Raw genomic sequence first — 14,593 nt, forward strand, 5'->3', positions numbered from 1 at the left:
GAGCTGATGAAATTGCCAGGATGAGTGGCACAGCATGAACCCGGTTCAACAGCAAATAAGTATGAAAGCAGACGCTGGTTCAGGAATGATGCAAGGTTTTCCTCCCAGCTGTGAATCTATCTTAGGACTACGTTTGGACTCTGAGCAGACTTCAAGACATGTCGCTTCTTGTGCCACCAGCTTAGAATGGGAACGTCTTGGAAGGACGGGGGCCTGGCTGGCAGAATTTGTGCCACAATAGCCAGCAATTCTTCCCTCATCCAGTAGAAGGCAGGGACGGAGCACATCTTCGTTGGCCTGCATTTGATAATGCTGGTGTCACGGCCACCCAGGTCTGGTCCCAGCTCACAAGAGACCTCACTCCGTTGCAGCTTATTTACAGGAAAAGTTTATTGAAGATTTCTGCTTCTCATACAGTTCAGCATTGTGGCCGTACGTCTGCCACGTTAGACCGCTGAAGTCCCCTCTGACTCCTCCCCTCTTCCGCACCAACTTAATAGCCTGGCTCTAGACCACCTCTTCCTCTCCTTTCTTTTCCGCAGGGTCTTCCTGCCCCCCTGGGTTCCCTCTCTCCGTGACTCGCCTGAGGCTGAATCCTCTGCCGCCTCTTCCCCCCTCTTTCTGGCTTTAGGGCCGGGCTCCTCCCCTGAGCTCTCTCCACTTCCGCGCGCCTCTACGTTTGAACTTGGCGCGCGTACGTTGCTGCTGACCTTTCTTTCGACCGCTACACCACCCCCTGCTCTGCTCTCCACCCTTTCCGGCTGAACACCCTGCTCCAACCCCCTCTCTCTGTTCTCTCCTAATCCTGCTCCCTCCGAGAGGCTGACGACTCCACCCCCTTTACTCCGTTCCGGCTGAGACGTCTCTTGCTTCCTCTGTCTTCCACTGGGCTCCTCTCCGCTTCTCCCTTCTCCTCCCCTTTGCTTGATTAAGGTAACCCCCTTTTGAGAATCCTCTGACTCGCTGCTCAGACTCGTGGATTCCCTCAGAATTCCGTCATCTTCTTCCTCATCCTTCTGCCCCTCCTCCCACTCGCTCTCCGTCTCCTCTGTCATCTCCTCCTCTCTCCCAGAAACCCTGACATCCATCCCCCCCTCGAAGCCCCCCCTTCCCCCCTCCCGCTCGCCGGGGACCGGTTGTGGAAACTGCGGCTCTTCGGGGGTAGGCTCAGGATACAGGTCGTCTACGTCAATGTTCTCTGCTGGCAGTTCTGTGTAAGTGTATTCGAAGTCGGGTTCTTCCCCCAAATGCTTCTCAGTCTCTGCTTCCATCGCTACTTCCTCCGGTGCTGCCCGCCAAGGACCTATCAGCCACCTCTTACGCCATTCCTCCTCTGGCTGCTCCTCCCACCAATAAGGGGTTTCCGTGTCCACCCCCGAGCACGATCCCCTGGGCGGGCTTGATTCTGGTGTTCTTTCCTCGGGGGAAGAGAAACCCCTGAACGTGCTATCTGACAATGTGGGTGTGAAAAGCCAGTCATCAAAGTACTCAGCTGGCATGGGTCTATGTGGGAAAAGTGCATGGAACTCTTCTTTCAAAAGGGGTTCGTCTAACTCGTAGCCTGGCACCCAACTATTAGCAGCGGCTGGTGTGCCCTCCCTGGCGAGAAAATATTCAACTCCCTCCTCCCCCCATCTCGAGTCCAGTATCTCTGTGACCTCGTTAAGAGGTTCTGGTCTTGGCGATTCCCCCCTCTCAGGCGCCCTCCTACGTGGCTCTGGGGGTGCTCCTGACTCTTGAAACCTGTGTGGGGTTTTGTAGGGAGTGAGCACCGACCTATGAAAGACCGGGTGCACCCTGGAACCTTCCGGAAGGGCTAGACGAAAAGCCACCGGATTGATCTTAGCCTCAACTTGATATGGCCCTAGCTGCCTGTGTCCTAACTTCTTCTTGGCCAATGACCTGGCCGGCATCGCGTGGGCTGCTAACCACACCCAGTCCCCAACCTGGATGTCCTCTCCCGCCCTCCTGTGCTTATCGGCCTGCACCTTATACGCCTGTTTTGCCAGCTCCAAATGTCTCCGCAGCTCCTCGTGCACCTCTTGCAACTCCGCTGCAAACTGGTCGGCATCTTGAGGCCCCCCCCCTCCTGGTGCCGCAAATCTCGGGAAGGTTCTGGGATGACGGCCATTGTTCGCGAAGAAAGGCGTCACCCCGGTGGAAGCGTGTTTCGTGTTGTTGTAGGCGAATTCAGCCATCGGCAGATAGTCCACCCACGCCGCAGGTCGCTGGTTGGCGTAGCACCGCAGGTACTGCTGCATGATCGCGTTGACCCTCTCCGCTTGACCGTTGGTTTGTGGATGCCTCGCCGATGTCAGGTTGATTTTGACGTGCAAGATGCCCAGAAGCTTTCGCCAGAAAGTGGAAACAAACTGGCGCCCCCTGTCGGACAAGACGGACTGCGGAAGTCCATGCACTCTGAAGACGTGATCGATGAAGAGCTTTGCGGTCTGTTCTGCCGTCGCCACCTTGGCACAAGGGATGAAGTGCGCCATCTTGGTGAACAAGTCCACCACCACTAACACCGCCGTCTTACCTCTGGAGCTGGGCAGGTCTGTAACAAAGTCCAACGCTACCCTCTCCCATGGTTGCTGCGGTGTCTCCAGCGGTTCTAGCAATCCCGCCTGCTTCTGGTGCACAGGTTTGGACCTCTGGCAGATATCACACCTGGCGACGTAGTCCGCCACCTCTCCTCTCATCTGGGGCCACCAAAAGTCTCTAGCCACCAACTCCATCGTCTTTTCTTTGCCGAAATGGCCTGCACTAGGGGCGTCATGCAACTGTTGCAGAACCTTGGCTCGAAGATCGTCGGTGGGCACGTAAAGGGCACCCTTACGAGTCAAAAGTCCATCCTGTAATTGAAACTCATCGTTGTGTCGCGACCCTCCGCGTAGCTCCTCCATCTTAGACTGTGCAAACTGATCCCTTTGCAACGCGCGTCGCACCGCGTCCAGGTCGACTGCGATGGTAGCGCACGTCCACGCCTGCGGTGCGAAAATGTGCTTTGCTGCGATTGGAGCTGCTTCCTCCAAGTATTGCGGCTTTCGGGACAGCGCGTCTGCAATAACATTGGAGTCTCCTGGGATGTATTCTATTTTGAAGTCGAAGTCCGCAAAGAACTCCGCCCAGCGCATGTGTCGCTGGGTCTGCAACTTAGCCGTCCGCCAATACTCTAAGTTCTTGTGATCCGTGCGGACCTGCACCGTGTGCTTGGCTCCTATTAAGAAGTGTCGCCACGCTTTGAAAGCTGCATGAATGGCCAACAACTCCCTGTCCCATATGGTATAATTGCGCTCCGTCTTGCTGAGCTTCCGGGAGTAGAACGCACCCGGTCGCCAGTTGCCTTGTGAATCCTCTTGCAAAAGAACGGCCCCAACCGCTCTATCTGACGCATCGGTCTCTACCCGCATGGGTCTGCCGGGATTCACGTGGAGCAGCTGCTCTTCGGAGGCGAAAAGACCCTTAAGCGTCCGGAAGGACCGCTCCGCTTGTTCGGTCCAGACGAACTTCTTCTTCTTGGAACTGAGGGTGTCAGTGATCGCCGCCGTCGCGTTCGCAAAACCTTTAATAAACTTGCGGTAAAAATTGGCAAATCCGATGAACCTCTGGACCTCTTTCCGATTTCGAGGGCTTTTCCAGTCCAACAGCGCTTGAACCTTAGCCCTGTCCATGGCCAGTCCCTCGTCGGACAACTTGTAGCCAAGGAAATCAACCTCTCTGACATCAAACTGGCACTTTTCCAACTTGGCGTACAGCCTGTGTTCCTTCAGCCTCTGCAGGACCTCCCTCACGTCCCTATCGTGATCCTCCGGCGATTCCGAGAAAATCAGGATATCGTCGAGAAAGCAGACACACTTTTTGTAGAGGAGACCTGCTAGCACGTGGTGCATAAATGCTTGAAAAACGTGGCTGCCATTTTGGAGGCCGAAAGGCATGACTCTGTATTCGTATGTGCCCAGAGGGGTGAACATGGCGGTCTTCCACTCATCTCCTTTCCGGATGCGGATGAGATTGTAAGCTCCACGTAGGTCCAGCTTGGTGAAAATCTTGCCCCTCCTGACGGTCGCTAAAAGGTCGTCAATCTTGGGCATGGGGAAAGCTTTGGGCTTAGTCAAGCTGTTGATGAACCTGTAATCCACTATAAGCCTTTTTTGGGGCGTGTCCTTCTTCTTCACAAAGAAAACAGGGCTGCCTCCCGCTGCTTTAGATTCCTGGATGAAACCGCGCTTGAGGTTATGGTCTATGAACTCCCGAAGCTCTTGCATTTCGTCCTCCGACATGGAGTACAGCTTGGCAGCAGGCAATTGCGCCCCTGGCACTAAATCAATCGCGCAGTCGTAAGGTCTATGAGGCGGCAACTTGTCAGCTTCCTTCTCACAGAAAACCTCCAAGAATTCCTGGTACTTGTGAGGCACTGTTTGCACCATACCCAGATGCAATGGCTGCTCAGCTTCTCCTCCCTGATCGGTCTGAAAGCAATGCTGAGCACAATACGATGAACAAAAGTTGATCTGCCTCTGGTACCACGCAACCGCGGGACTGTGCCTCTCCAGCCAACTCATGCCTAACACGATGGGTGTGTCCGATAAGTGGGTGACATTGAAACTAATAAGCTCTCGATGGTTGCCAATCTGCATCATCATGGGAGGGGTTTGCTGCACCACTTGCCCCCCCAGCAACTTCCTGCCGTCCACCGTGACCACGTTCAGAGGCGTCGTTGCAGGCAGGAGCGCCATGTTGTGCTGCTTAACGAACTGCAGTCCCATGAAGTCGGCGTTGCTTCCCGAATCGATCGTTATTGGAACCTCGAGGAGTCTCCCATCAGGCAACTGGAGTGTTGCTGTGAGCAGAACTGCCGGTTTGGGAGGCAAAGGGTCCACGCTCTGCAGTGATGCTGGGGGCTTGTCTACAGATCCGCCTGGCTGAGCCCCAGTAGCTCTGCTTCCAGCCAGGCACTGTCGTTTCCCTGAAGCTGCTCCCCTGGTTGCACCTCTGCTGTTACAGTTGCCAGCACTGCAGTGTGCTTCTGGAGCCTCTGGGGGCACTCTTTCGCCATATGGTGCGCACTGTCACAGATGTAACACTTCCTGGTTCCTCTAGGAGGCTTCGCTTTGGCTGCACCAGGGACAGGGCTCTGGGATGGCTTCTGAGCCCTAGCACCACCAATCCCCATTGGCTCCTCTCTGTCCTTCCCCATTGGCGAGGGGTGCGCACGGCTGAAGTCCCTGTGCACAAAAGGGAGAGTCCTTGCTTGCGCACGCGCTTGGGGCCCGTCCTCCTCATGCCACGGACGCCCCTCATGTCGAATTCCAAGAGCTAAAGCCCGTTGCACCACGTCTTCTAGGGTCTGGGGTCTGTCCCCCCTAGCGATCTCATCCTTGATGGGGGGGCTCAATCCCTCCCAAAAAAGATCTCTGACCGGTTTACTGTCCTTTGGCCAATCTAAGGCGGTGAGCAATGCAAAAAATTTAGAGTGGTATTGGCGCACAGTCGCTTTCCCCTGCCTCAGCCCGTGCATTTGACGGCGCGCAATGTCCACATCCACAGAGGATTGAAAACAAGAATCCATCGCTTTGATGAACGCAGTTGAATCGCGACGGGCCGGTCCATCTTCGCGCCACAAATTGCGTAGCCAAGCCCTGGCCTCCCCATGCAGGTGCGAAACAATGAACCCCACTCTCTCCTCCTCATCTTTAAAATCGTGACGGAGTAAGTGCAGTGCATATACAACGTCCGCTCTGAAATTGGGATAGTCTTGCAAGTTGCCATTAAAATGCGGAACTAGGGCACCCCCCCTCCGTCCAAGCGCAATGCCCTCCGCTCTGGATCCTGGGGCCCCCGCCTTGTCCGCGCGCTCCCACCTTGCCTGCAAATCCTGGCACGTCTTCTCCAAGTCGTCATTCTTCTTCTGCGAAGCAATGACTGCCGATGTGAGAGCGGTAACCTGATTCCGCAATGCAACCAGCTGCTCCTCAGCGCTCATGGCTGCTCCCGTTCGTGAGCTTCGCAAAAAAAAATTTTTGCTTAGAGAGAGGGGACTTACTGTCACGGCCACCCAGGTCTGGTCCCAGCTCACAAGAGACCTCACTCCGTTGCAGCTTATTTACAGGAAAAGTTTATTGAAGATTTCTGCTTCTCATACAGTTCAGCATTGTGGCCGTACGTCTGCCACGTTAGACCGCTGAAGTCCCCTCTGACTCCTCCCCTCTTCCGCACCAACTTAATAGCCTGGCTCTAGACCACCTCTTCCTCTCCTTTCTTTTCCGCAGGGTCTTCCTGCCCCCCTGGGTTCCCTCTCTCCGTGACTCGCCTGAGGCTGAATCCTCTGCCGCCTCTTCCCCCCTCTTTCTGGCTTTAGGGCCGGGCTCCTCCCCTGAGCTCTCTCCACTTCCGCGCGCCTCTACGTTTGAACTTGGCGCGCGTACGTTGCTGCTGACCTTTCTTTCGACCGCTACACCACCCCCTGCTCTGCTCTCCACCCTTTCCGGCTGAACACCCTGCTCCAACCCCCTCTCTCTGTTCTCTCCTAATCCTGCTCCCTCCGAGAGGCTGACGACTCCACCCCCTTTACTCCGTTCCGGCTGAGACGTCTCTTGCTTCCTCTGTCTTCCACTGGGCTCCTCTCCGCTTCTCCCTTCTCCTCCCCTTTGCTTGATTAAGGTAACCCCCTTTTGAGAATCCTCTGACTCGCTGCTCAGACTCGTGGATTCCCTCAGAATTCCGTCATCTTCTTCCTCATCCTTCTGCCCCTCCTCCCACTCGCTCTCCGTCTCCTCTGTCATCTCCTCCTCTCTCCCAGAAACCCTGACAGCTGGTTTAATTGCTCTGTTTTCGTTCGGCCAAAACTGGAATTTGTCCAGTGAATGATTTTTTTAAAAAACAAAATAAAAACCTGCATCCATGTGGCTTCATGGAAATTAAATGAATCAAATGAGTAAATGCGATTAAAATTTAAAAGGGTACTGTCAAGAAAGCATTCCTAGATTTATATAAATGGGATCATTTTACTTAACTTACAGAATCCAGGGCTTACATTGGTTGGTTTATCGGTTGTTTGTTGCATTTTCAGGTTATTCCGGCCATGTGTGTCTGAGTAAGGTGCCTTTAAAGGCCCCATCTGCACTAAACACTCAAAGCAGTATCATACTTCTTTAAACAGTCATGGCTTCCCCTGTGCTGGGAAGCATAGTTTGTGAAGAGTTCTGAGAGGAGACCTCTGGCCTCCTCACAGAGCTACAGTTCCCAGGAGTTTGACTGTTATGCTACTCTGGGAAGTGGTGCTTTGTGAGGGGAATAGGGGGTCTCCTAAAATCTCCCAGCACCCTTAACAAACTGCATCCCAGGCTTCTTTCAGGGAAGCTATGATTGATATGATACCGTGTAGTGCAGATAGGGCCTAAGATGGCTTCCATTTCTGAGATAGTCACATGTGATTTTTTAATCCACAGGACACATTTGGTGTGTTGTATTCAGGTTACAATTACATATACATGTAATTGCATACATATACTTTTTTTTTTGGGCAATTTATTCCCCATCCAGTGATGGGGGGATAATTTAGAGCAGTGGTTCCACATCAGCTAAGTATGTGGACCTCCCTACTTTTGAAAAGGTAGATATCTCTGTGGTCATTTTCATTATGTGAATGGTGCCACCAAACCCTCTAACGTGTCTCAGCGCAAAAAATGGGATGCACGTCTTCCAGGCTATGCTCTTGTGTGAGTCATGTGACCTGCATGAGAGCAAAGCCCTCACCCCCTGTTGGGAATGTCCTGGGCTGTTGAGGGGTATGTGCCACAGACCCTCTGATAGGCAAGGCATACCCCACAACTGTTATTTATTTATTTAGAAATACATTTTTATTTGATTTTCCAAAATATAAACATACAAAAAACCCCCAACACAATTCCAAATCTAATTCTCAAGATTACTCTGAATCTCCTGATCTCCCCCCGCCATCCCTTCCATGGGTCCTATTGATTCTATTTTCAACTGCATATCAATACTTCTCCAATTTTTCATCTTCCCAGATTATCTATACATTCTGTTACATTACAAGTGTGTTTAAAATCCTGCTAATGTTTTGACCTGCTTACAATGATCTTGTATATGCATTATAAACATTTCCCATTCTTATTTTTTAAAAATTATTGTCTTATCGATTCCTGAGCTTCCCAGTTAATTTTGACATTTTGGCATAGTCTATCAACTTGATTTGCCATTCTTCTCTGGTCGGGGTTGTTTCTTCCTTCCATCTTGACAACTGTCCTATTTTAAGTGGGACATCCTTGAATCACAGAATCCCATCCTGGCTTCAGTTTGCATCATGAAATGTCACTTTTTTGGCCTGGCGCTCTGGCGTGAGTCCTTGCACCAGAGAGCCAGGCCAAAAGATGCTCACTCTGGTGCGAGTCAGCAGGGTTGCTCCAGAGCACCTTCCAATCCCTTTTGACTCATGCCAGAGTGACAGACTGGAAGATGCTTTGGCACAACCCTTCTGATGTCCCAGTTTTGGGGACAAAAACGTTGGAGGGTATGCCGTGGAGGTCCCAAAGTGCAAGAAAGAGTGGGATGGGGTGAAACCCTCTGCAGATACTTGAATGGTGTGATGGGAGAAGCTGAATCCCTGTCCCCGGCTCTCCCCCAAGCTGAGCTTCAGAGATGAGATGGCATTTGTTATGCTAATGGCCTCTGAACTGCCTAACAGCCTGCTGAGCACTGCTTAAAGTCAGAAGCAGCTATGTGTTAAATGATTCGAAGAGGCGGAACTCAAAATTAAATGGCTTAAATCCAGGTGGAGATAGGAGTGTCAAGGCAATAAAAGCTGAAGGGAAGCAGCTAGCGAGTTTCCAGGCAAGTTGTAAATAGTTATCATGGTGTATTTGGCTACGATTCAAGTGGCAATAATATTGATAAGGTGGGACTCTCTCTCTCTGTGTATGTGTGTGTGTATGTGTGTGTGTGTGTGTGTGTGAGAGAGAGAGAGAGAGAGGGAGAGAAAGGAGGAGAGAGAGAGAAAGAGAGAGAGAGATCTACATGGAGGCGTCCAAAAATCCAGATGGGCTGGATGTTTGAGCCCTTTGTGCAAAATTAAATTATAGCTGCCATAAAAGACATTGCTATAATTTCATAAACACCTAATCTTCCAATTTTGGGCTGTAAGGGAGAGACTGATATTAATAGGATGCATTTATAAGTGATTATACTCAAAATCATTTTCAGAACATAAAAAGGAGACCCAATTTGTTCATATGATAGCATCTATCACCAACTTGCTTTGCTTTACATCTGTTTTATTGGTTGTTTTTATACCAGGTTTTTTTCTTTTTATGGTGATTTTGCATGACAATTTCTGGCCTCATTGTGATTGATAATACAGACCTAGGATAATGGTGTTGTTAATAATGGCTTTGCCACAAAGCGGGGGGGGGGGGGGACATCTGTTCCAGATTCCAAAATTACCTTCTTCCATTGCCTTCATCTTCCTTTAAGCCACCCCTTCCTGTCAGCCAGGCTTCAACTGCTGTGCAGTTGCAGATTTCTAAGGACTCAATAGACTGAAGTCACATTCACACTGTACATTTAAACCACTACTATACTACTTCAAACAGTATTGGTTTCCCCCACAGAATCCTGGGAACTGTAGTTTAATAAGAGTGGTGAGAGTTTTTTGGAGACCCTTATTCCCCTTGCACAGCTGCAATTTGCAGAGTGGTTTAAAAAGCCCCCTTTACAGGGAACTCTGGGAGTTGTTCCCTGGTTGTAATTTACTTGCAGCAGAAGTGGGACTAGTGCTTCATTTCCAAAAAGAGAGAAGAGCTGTTGAGGCTCTGATCTGTGCTGATCTCTCTCTCTCTCTCTCTCTCTCTCTCTCTCTCTCTCTCTCTCTCTCTCTCTCTCTCTGTGTGTGTGTGTGAACTCTGTGGTAGCTTTGTGGTTGGGGGGAAAATCCTCTGCATATGCTCCAAGGTGCTGTCTTTGTGATTGTTATTTCTGCTTAAGTATTCTGTGCCCTGGCTTCACTAACTGATCTCAGGCTAGACATTTATTGCTGTCGTCTTGGTGTTCCTCAGGTAAAAAAAAATGGACCAATATCTTCTATGTTCTATAAATGAGGGGTAGGGAATCTCTGGCCCTCCAGATGTTGTTTTGACAAATATAGACATTTTTGCAAGCAATTTCCCTCGAATATAATGCATTTTTGTATGTTATTTTCCACAAATGTAATGCATTTTGATGCAGACTTCCCACTTAATATGTGCATTTTTGTTGTTTGGCTGCATCCCAAAATTTGGAGGAACACGCATTTCTTAGGATAGCGTTTTGGTTTGTGAATTGGTCCGAGAAGTGAGAATTAAGTAGTTTCTCACTGAAACTTAAACAGATTAAAATTTCTCCTCCAACCCTATTCCTGTAAAAAACTAGCCTTGATTCATGAGACAAGGTAAAGGTGTGCATCAGATGGGCAACATACCTGGTGGTGTTTGAAGTGGGGCGAGCAGGCAAAGTGATGGGGAACCCGCATGAACCACTTATTATCACAAACCTAGTTTCTGATGCATGCGCTGCTGAAGGAACGCTCAGTAGTCTCCTTCTCTCTTTTTGTTGCAGGGTCCTACCTGATGGTCAACTCCTCTCAACATGCTCAGGGTCAGAAAGCTCACATCCTCTTCCAGACACTCAGTGAGAACGACACTCACTGCCTCCAGTTCAGCTACTTCATGTACAGCCGGGACGGCCACAGCCCAGGGACCCTGAACGTCTACGTGAAGGTGAATGGAGGTCCACTGGGCAGTGTGGTGTGGAATGTCTCTGGCTCCCATGGGCGGCAGTGGCACCAAGTGGAACTATCCGTCAGCATGTTTTGGCCCAATGAGTACCAGGTGAGTGGAGAAATACTTTTCAGGAGAAAGCTTGGGTTCGGATTTCTCTGCTACGCAGGCAGGAGGAGGCTAAGAACAAAACAAATCATGCACTCTGTAATTAATCTTTTAAAAACTGTACTTGATCGCCACCGCCATCATTTATTTATTGAATGTATGAATCTCTTCCAGTGAGACACCCTGAAGTGATTTACAGTGTTTTAACATATGTAAAACAGCTTTCTGCTTTTCTTTGTGGACTGTGTAGAATATCCTCATAGGCCCCCAACATTTTATTCCTTTAGACCGGGAATGGGGAGACAGTGGTCCTTCAGATATTGCAGAATACCACCTCCCATCATCCCATCAGCATAGTCATTGGTCAGGGATGATGAGCATCGGAGTTCAGCAATATCTGGAGGGTCACAGGTTTCCTGTCCCTCCTTCAGGCAATTGGCCACAGACCTTCTTTCAGAAAGCCTTTGGTTGGCTTTTGTTGTGCTTTTAGATTTTTAACCTGAGATTTTGCTGCTGGATATGGTAATCTGCTGCAGGTTTTTGCTGCTATGATAAGGAATTTTCTATTCCAATTGTTCTATTCCAATTGTTATTCCTGGTTTTCTTTTTTCTTTTTTGTTTTTACTGGTGTGTATTAATTCTATGGTGACCTTCAATTGATTTTAACCTGTGGACTTTAGATATGGACTAAGTAGGTTATAGATAGGCAAATCAATCAATCAATTAAATAATGGATGATAGCTCAAGTTCCTTGGAGGAAGCATGGGATAAAATGGTATTATTACAGTGGTACTTCAGGTTATGAACTTAATTCATTCCGGAGGTCCGTTCTTAACCTGAACCGTTCTTAACCCGAGGTACCACATTAGCTAATGGGGCCTCCCGCTACTGCTGCGCCGCCGCCACGTGATTTCTGTTCTCATCCTGAGGTAAAATTCTTAATCCGAGGTACTACTTCTGGGTTAGCGGAGTCTGTAACCCAAAGTGTTTGTAACCCGAGGTAACACTGTATTATTATTAGTAGAAGTAAAATAGATTGCTTGATACAAACCCATAGATGATGCTTGTGGAGTTTTGAAATGTTCTGTTTTAACTTAAAAAATAAAATTACAATCAACCCTATTTCCACCTCTATGGAAGTAAGCCATGTTGAATTCAGTGGAAGCAGACATATATTGGATTTTGCTGTCCCAGGGCTATAGCATTTCCGTGAAGAGTGCAGAATGTATGGTCCACCAGTTGTTTCCAGATTCCATCTCCCATCATTCCTGATCATTGGTCATGCTGAACTGGAGCTGATGGAAACACTTCCCAGAGGGCCCTAGGTTTCCCAGTCCTACTCCATTAGAATTCTCTGGGAGGGACTGTGGCTCAGAAGTAGAGTACCTACTTTGCAGGTTCAATTCCTGGCATTTTCTGGTAGGTCTGGAAGAGAACCTTGTCTTAGACATTGGAGAACCATTGCCAGTCAGTGTAGACAGTACTGATGGACTAATGGTCTGGCTCAGAATAAAGCAGCTTCCAGCATTCCTGACAGGGTTTATCTATATGTACCTGATTCCTTCTCAGGTCCTGTTTGAGGCAGTGGTCTCCAGTGAACACAGAGGATACCTAGGATTGGATGACATCCTGCTCTTGAACTATCCCTGCTGTAAGTATTGCTATAGCCTAGGCCTGGAGATAGGATTCATCTGCTTAATTTATACATCCAAACTCTCTGGTTAGTTTGTGAGCTACTCCTTTCTTTCCTTTCTTTCTCACATTGAGTCCTTTTGTATTCTTATGTGTTGTTCTTCCTTTTTCCTCTCCTCTTGCCTGAATTTCTATTTCGAAACCAAATAGAATTCCATGTGATAGTAATTCTCGCTGTTTCTTCTGTAATGCCTTTCATAAGTACTTGAAGTGCTTTATATTATATTATCTCAGGGCTAAACAGTTGGAACAAAATTATAACACTCACGGTTTTCTCCGGCTAAGTGCTTCTCAGAATAGACCCACTGACATTCAGTTAGTCATGTCCATCCATTTCAGTGGTCTATGCTGAGTAGGACTAAAGCTGGATACAACCTTGGATAATTGCATCATGCTTTTTTCGTAAGTGCTTTATATTTTCTGTCTTAGGGATAAACATGTGAACTTTGGCTCAGAATTGGGGCTAAGTCTGGGTGATTTATCAATATATTGTCCAAAACTGGTTTGCAGTCCATATAGTGATATCAGTTTCATAATTTTTGACCTGGCAATATACCACAAATCATGATGTGTGTTAGGGCTAGGTGATATATCATCCAAAACTGGTTTGAAGTCCATATCGTGATTTTGGTTTCATAATTTCTGACCTGACAATATATTGTCAGTGAGTGTGTGTGTGTGTGTTTTAAGCAGAAATAGCAACGTGGGGAAAACTGTGAAACCAGCCAATGCCTCTAACAGAGCCCCATCCTTATTTCCGACATCATAATATATCATTTGGTGAGGCAATTTTATCTCGGCTCTACCAGTGCTCTCCACATTCCTCACCACAGCCCTGTAAATTTGGCCAGGATAGCTATGCCCATATTACAGAGGAAGACTGAGAAAGCCCACCTCAAGACATTTTGCTGCCTGAGCTGAAGGGCAAGATAGAATCCTCTCCAAATTCCATGCACTGTAGCTGACTGGACTGCAGCTGGATCTAAGGAACATAGGAAGGCGACTTATACTGAGTCACATTATTGGTCCATTTAGCTCAGTACTGTCCACACCGACTGGCAGCAACTCCCCAGGATTTCAGGCAGGAGTTTTCCCCCAGTGCTGCTTTGTAATTCTGCGGGTTCAACTTGGGACCTTCTGCATAGCATGCAACTATATAATGTGCATATGAGAGGAGGGGAGGGGAGGAAGGGAGAAGGACATTCAGTTCCAGGGATTTCTATGGGTTTATTTCTCATTGCATATTTTGGCAGCTAAAGCACCTCATTTTTCCCGCCTGGGTGATGTGGAGGTGAATGCCGGTCAGAACGCCACCTTCCAGTGTGTTGCTTCCGGCAAGGCTTCTGAAGCAGAGAGGTTCCTTATGCAGGTAAGTGGGGTTGGAGGTTATCAAGTTTACTGCCCAAGAACAACCTGGGATTTCTCTGTCCTGTTAGTTCTTGGTGCCATATGGTTGATAAAACCACAGAGCCTAGGACTTGCCAATCAGAAGGTCTGAATCCCCGCGGTGGGGTGAGCTCCCGTTGCTCAGTCCCAGCTCCTGCCAACCTAGCAGTTCGAAAGCACGTCAAAGTCCAAGTAGATAAATAGGTACCGCTCCGGCGGGAAGGTAAACGGCATTTCCGTGTGCTGCTCTGGTTCGCCAGAAGCGGCTTAGTCATGCTGGCCACATGACCTGGAAGCTCCCTTGGCCAATAAAGCGAGATGAGCGCCGCAACCCCAGAGTTGGTCACGACTGGACCTAATGGTCAGGGGTCCCTTTACCTATAGCATGTGCCCATTAATCCTGGGAGAGAATCAGAGTTAGGTAAGAATTTGGCTTGCCATCCAGTTGTACTTCAATGGCAAACTTCTTCCTATCATCTGTGAGCTGGCCATCTTTCAGCTTGGACAGAAGGATGGCTGTTAGGTAAACAATTTCTCGAAGCCCAAACAACCAGTTTTAGGCATGCAGGAAATGTTATTTGCTTGAGGGGAAGAGAGATGCTTCTTTTTACCTCGCCCAGACACCCTTTGCCTCC

At 48.9% G+C, this 14,593-nt stretch overlaps 1 protein-coding gene across 10 annotated transcripts in view; it reads left to right on the forward strand.

Annotated features, from left to right (window-relative positions):
- PTPRU (protein tyrosine phosphatase receptor type U) overlaps positions 1-14,593 on the forward strand; it is a 373,235-nt gene that overhangs the window by 180,116 nt on the left and 178,526 nt on the right. For all 10 annotated transcript variants that reach the window (XM_081920500.1, XM_081920501.1, XM_081920496.1 and 7 more), the window contains exons 3-5: positions 10,612-10,883; positions 12,450-12,531; positions 13,826-13,941. In XM_081920500.1, coding sequence (XP_081776626.1) covers positions 10,612-10,883; positions 12,450-12,531; positions 13,826-13,941 — 470 coding nt within the window. The remainder of the gene's footprint in view (positions 1-10,611; positions 10,884-12,449; positions 12,532-13,825; positions 13,942-14,593) is intronic.

This window comes from Podarcis melisellensis, assembly GCF_964234715.1.
Source record: "Podarcis melisellensis genome assembly, chromosome: 8".
Classification (NCBI taxonomy): Eukaryota; Metazoa; Chordata; class Lepidosauria; order Squamata; family Lacertidae; genus Podarcis; species Podarcis melisellensis.